Here is a 5690-nt window from a genome sequence, read left to right as displayed (position 1 = left end):
GTCAAAGGCTGTTTTTTTCACTCTGCTTATGTATGACGAATGCTACAGCTGCATGAAATAGCACATTTGAAGTCAAAAACCAAGAGATTATAAGGTAAAATTCAAATATTTTATTGCTATGAATAGTGAAAAAATTGTAATCTATTTCCAAGTGATATGAAATGTTGGCATTAAACTGTAATTATGCTGTTTAGAACAACTAAAACTTGTACATTCTCAAAGCCACTTTGAAATATTAACAATATACATTGGAAAATTAATTGGTTTGTAAAATTTTTGGTATAGCAAAGTTTCTGGGAAATTTCTTGTGCTTGTCTTGTAATATTAGACAGGTAAACAATTCTAAACATTTATAAGGTCATGAATTTTAAAAGGAGGTGAACAGAAAGGTTTATACCGATCTTGACTTTCTAAAGATGCTTTTCCTGATGCTTCATAAATAAGAAGTTCCTCTGAAAATGTTTTGCAGTTGCAGTCTATCACTTTATAGATAAGTGCAAAGAATTAAGAATTGCTGATTAAAACAAGGTTACTGATTTCAAAGTTTAAAGGAATCAGGAGAGAAGACGCTGTTTTTTAAGAGATAATTTTTCAGTTCTGATGTTGTTCTTTCAAAACTCTTTTTAATATAAGGATAAATTTCATTGAAAAAGTATGTCTCTACCCTGCATACTATCCGTGTATACTTGTACAGAAATCTATCTGTATGCAAGGCTGCATCTTGAGTTAAGTCTAAATAAGAATGCAGCTATATGTGGCTATGTTCAACAAGTGCCAAAAGAATTATATCTTTCAGAAGATCATTCCTAAAATAATTTTTAGCTTTTCTTCACTTTTCATAGTAGAGTAGCTCAAGGGAATTTCTGTAGGAAAAAGGCTCGCAGATGAAGCCAGAAGATACTGAATTTTCATCTGCAGAACTTTATTTTCAATTTGATCCATAGGTCTAGAAAAAAGCTGTTGCTACCTCAAAAGTATTCTGTACCCACCCAGCAAGATGCTAAAAAGGTGGATCAGGTGTCATCATAGAGTAGCCACACATGATAGCTACAATATTTCACATTTCAGCATTTTCCCACCTTCAATTTTAGCTTTATAACATGAGTGCAGATAAAACTTGCACAATTTATGAACAAGCAGTGTCTTCATTATTTCAAATGGCTGAACCTAGAGGCAAATAATTGAAAAACAAAATCCTAGAATGCAGTTTAGTAAATCAAAATCTCATTCATACTTAGATAAAACATGGCTTTAATACTGAGAGGCATGGGTTACTGCTGTCATATGCAATATGACAACAGTTATAAAGTTGTATACTACATGGGATAACATAATTTCAGACACAATTCAGTACCATGTCTCTTCATTAACCTATGACATTCCAGTTAATAATAAAGGAAGTAACAAAGAAAACGTGTAACTCCTATTTTTCTTTCTCAGTAAACTTCAAAAGAGGAGTTTATGATGATGCTTAATAGCTCCATAACCCAACAGAACCATTCGTCCAACGACACACCGCTGGACTCCTCAGAGAAGCTCCACGCTGTTCTGATAGTCCTGTACATCATCAGCCTGGCTGGTGGCACCCTCGGGGTCATCATGATGTCCCGACAGTTGTTTCAAAGGAGATCACAATCTGTGATGACCCTTATGATCATCAGCCTCCTGGTGCTGCACACCTTCCTGCTCCTCAGCATCCCTTTCCGCCTCAGCTATTACGTTCTGGGGGAGTGGAAATTTGATACGTTTGCATGCCGGCTCGCGAGCGCCATCATCTACCTGCACATGTATGCCACCTTCGCCTTTTACGTGGCCATCATCGTCACCCGCCTCCTCCGCCTGGAGTTTCGGAAGTGCTACACTACAGCCTGGGTGGGGGCTGCCTGGCTGGTGGGAGCGCTGGTGATCGCTCCTGTTCTTCTCTCATACTATGGCACCTCGAAGCCGTACAAGCCATCCGAATGCTTCCAGTTCCACAGGGAGTTACTAGAGGCTCGCATGGTGATGGCAAACTACTGCCTGATTGGGATTTTGGTGGCAGTGTGTGTTGTGCTCACTGTAATCCAGCTGACCGTGATCTATAGAGTAGCTGTGAAGTACTGGCCTGACATTAACTCTCATGTGGAATTCAGGGCTCAGGCGAAGAGTTTCTTCTTCATCTTGGTAACATTAGTCTGCTTTATGCCTCATCATATATTCAGAGTATATTATATCCAAAACTACAACCTTGATAAAGACCATAAACTACTCCTATACAATGAGGCTTTTTTAGCTTTAACAACAATGTGCTGCTTGGATATGTTGTGCTTCATAGCAGGAATAGCCCACTGAACTGTGAACTACCAGGAAGTCCAGCTGCAGTGTGTCAATACTGGATTTTGAAAGAAATAAAACTGTGTTGGGATTTTCCTGAGCTAGGAGGACTAGTGAGTTTATGGCATGTCTCTACAGGTCTACAACTTTGTTTGGTTTTTACAGACCAGTAAGATTCTTCTTTCACAATCTACTCTTTTTTATCTTCTCTCTAAAAGGCAGACACACACATGTGTCTTACTCTAGTCTTGACCCAAGTGTCATGCCCTGAAGCTTCATTAAGATTTTCCTCAACTGTCCTTCTTTAGCAATTGCAGCACAAGTATCCATTCCTTTATATTTTTTTCCTCGAAGTGTCTCAAAATAAACACAACCCACTGTGGCCAATAAGTTGTCTTTTCTGAAGATCTAACAACTTCTTCTGGCTATTGTGATACTGAAGGGAAGAGATGGAAGAAGGAAATTCCTTTACGGGATATTTGTACTAGAGATTTTAGGTAGCAAGGACATAAACTCTATTCAAATGACAAGTAGTCACAGAATCAGAGAATGGGTCAGGTTGGAAAGGACCACAGTGGGTCATCTGGTCCAACCTCCCTTTGTATAACTTATGCAAAGCATATATTAAATTCAATTATATGAAAACTAATCATTATCACAACTTCACCTTTACTTGTGTCATTCCAAATCCACAAGCAGCTCACTGAATTGTGATAATTATATATTTAGAGTTAATGAAAGCAGAACAGGATTCAAAACTTCTGCCTTATATCACTCTCTTATATCTCTCAGGACTAGATCTGCTTGTTATTTCTTAGGTCCATTGCAGCCAAAAAAGTTGCTGTGGTTCCATAACTGGATCTGGAATTCAATTGAGGGGAAGGATCAGCCACTCTCTAGGACAGGGAAATATTTTATCAGCCTTCAAAAACCTTTGATGTCTCGTCACTTTCAGTTGTCTGGCTATTTATTATCAGATGCCATATTTTTTCCATTTACACATGTAACAGAACTAGAATAAACTTACTGAACAGTGCTTAATCAGTTCAGCATATTCTTGTGCATGTATATACAAATTTGTTCCAAAGTATATCTTTTCTCCATTAGAGAGATTATACTCTTTGGGAATCACATCCGTTCTGGAAATATCTGTTTTATCTTCATGATTTAAAAGTTCTTTTTAATGATTCATTCTTCCTGCTCTGCTCAGTGCAGACAGTCTCTAACCCTTCTGCTGAAGACCCCACTGTTGTTTGCTGCATCCCAGCAGCTTGAGGCCAGATTTCTCCCACCCCAGACTTCTAGGAGTTACACAAGGCTACACTTCCTCCTTCACAGCCCTGTAAGTTCCCATAATTTTTTGTCTGGCAATCTCTGCTGCAGAAAGTGCTATGATCCCTGGGTTCAAATGGATTAAAGCTTGATTTGGGAGGATATTAAAGTACACTTAAAAAGTAATGCTACTAATACTTCAGATTGATGACATTTCTTTGAATGAAAGAACATACACCTACTCTGTCAATCCTGAATAAATGTTTTTGCCTTGACATTTCCATAAAAAACTTTGTTGAAAACTCCTGATCATTTCAGGATCCTTTCTGCCTCTTTTAAAAAGTGTGAGGTGTCCATGGTCCAGCAGCAAGTCCCGAAATCTGAATCCTGGTCTTATGGCTTCCTCTAGGGTTACCAGGTCCACTCCTGCTCAAACAATAGATTGATCAGCTCACGATTTTCAAAGACAGCAGGTAGACCTAGAGTTCAGTATCAGAGAGATGAAGTGCGAAGGGACAGATTTTAAAGTTGGATCTACCAAAGCCTTTAGAAAAACTGGCAAAGCTGCAGGTTTTGCAGCAAGTACAATGTTTTTCCCTTACTGTACTGCTGGGGCTAAATAAAATATCTGTTCCTTGAAGAAATGTCCTGTGTCACTGCCTATTCTCACTGACCAATGTTTTTAAGGTGACCTACCCGGTAAAGATCAGAGTCATCTGACCTTGCTTGTGAGTTTGCTGATGATCTATCAGTCCACCATAATGCTGTGCAAGTCTGGGGGAGAAAAAGGGAAATTACATGCATGTCCTTAGCCATGCGAACAAATCACGCCTTGATGGCCTTGCCTTTGCTATTGCCTGACATATTTTACCTGTGCCTGGCTGTGTACCTTGCTGAAATAACCCTGACCCACTGCCTTGACTTCCTGGTGTGATGCTGAAGCTGGGTTGCCCATCACAGCTGGCTGGTAACTACTGGCTGCTGGCTGGCACTGGGCCTGCCCTGCTTGCCCTGCCTGGGCGCCACGGGGCTGCATGCAGCACCAACTCTGGCTGGAATGGAGTGAACTTGCACAGCATCAAGGCTTTCTCTCTTTCCCACTCTGTCCCACAGTGGGTAGGCTGTGGGCAGACAAGACAATGGGAGAGCAATGTGTAGATCTCACTATGGTCCTCTTAATTCAGAGGATAATGGATTAAGCATTGATGTCAGTGTTGTTACATCTAAGACTCACATTAAAGTGATGGAGATAAGCTCTATTCAATATCCAGTCCCCTGCTGAGATCTTTAAAGCACTTTAAAAACTGGTTAAAATAAAAAATGGTCACTCTTTAGAAGGATGGTCTGAGAACTAAATTCTGAAAGGACAGTAATATTGAGCTCAGATTGCAGGGTACAATTACTTACTATGAATTACCTAATGACATACCCTGGAAAACAGTTAAAAATGTTGATTTGAATGCCATTTGCAGGACACAAGTAATTCTGGAGATAATTATAGACGTTAATAATTGCTTTCACATCAAAAGATCATGTAAAATTGTAACCCATTTAGTCACCCCACTCATTTTTAATGTTATCCACCGAAGACTGGGAAAATCCTCAGAGATTCTGGAGAAAAGAATATCAAACTTCTAGGTGTATCTTCCATTGTTGTTCTCTGCATTAAGTTCTGTATAAACAGAGCAGGCAAGCAGACCAAAACCAAAATCCCATTTGTATTCCTGACTTCCTAAGTTAGTTTGATGGAAAGCTATAGGTGGTTCTTACCACACAAATGGTCGTGCTCACTGCTGTCACAGCTACACTGCTACTAGTAGCCTGTTCCTACCTGACTCGAGCATATCCTTTTCAACAGTGCTGAGGGTGATGCACAAGAGACATATCTGGTTTTAATTCACATCTTCCTTCTGATTCATCTGTTCCTTGTGCCTCCTCACAGAGAAAGGTCATACTGATGATGTTGTCAGATGGACATGCCCCTCTGCAAACAAACAGAAGGAACAGATGCATTAGGAAATAAACAAAGACGTACTCCCACTCCCTTTTTTTTCTTCTTCCCTCAAGCAATGACACTCTTAACAATAACAGATACTGTCATAACT

At 39.6% G+C, this 5690-nt stretch overlaps 1 protein-coding gene across 1 annotated transcript; it reads left to right on the top strand.

Moving 5' to 3' along the window:
* LOC104688942 (probable G-protein coupled receptor 141) lies at positions 1-4195 on the top strand. The gene is made up of 2 exons (XM_019285425.3): positions 1-94; positions 1441-4195. The coding sequence occupies exon 2, from the start codon at positions 1462-1464 to the stop codon at positions 2329-2331; it is 870 nt and encodes a 289-aa protein (XP_019140970.1). The 5' UTR covers positions 1-94; positions 1441-1461; the 3' UTR covers positions 2332-4195.
* Positions 4196-5690: the final 1495 nt, after the last annotated feature.

This window comes from Corvus cornix, chromosome 2 (assembly GCF_000738735.6).
Source record: "Corvus cornix cornix isolate S_Up_H32 chromosome 2, ASM73873v5, whole genome shotgun sequence".
Taxonomy (NCBI): Eukaryota; Metazoa; Chordata; class Aves; order Passeriformes; family Corvidae; genus Corvus; species Corvus cornix.
Note: the sequence above shows the minus strand (reverse complement) of the source record. Positions and strands in the feature narration are given on the sequence as shown.

Bases quoted from the DNA above. Each gene is read 5' to 3' on its own strand.
- LOC104688942 (XM_019285425.3), top strand. From the start codon at position 1,462: ATGATGATGCTTAATAGCTCCATAACCCAACAGAACCATTCGTCCAAC.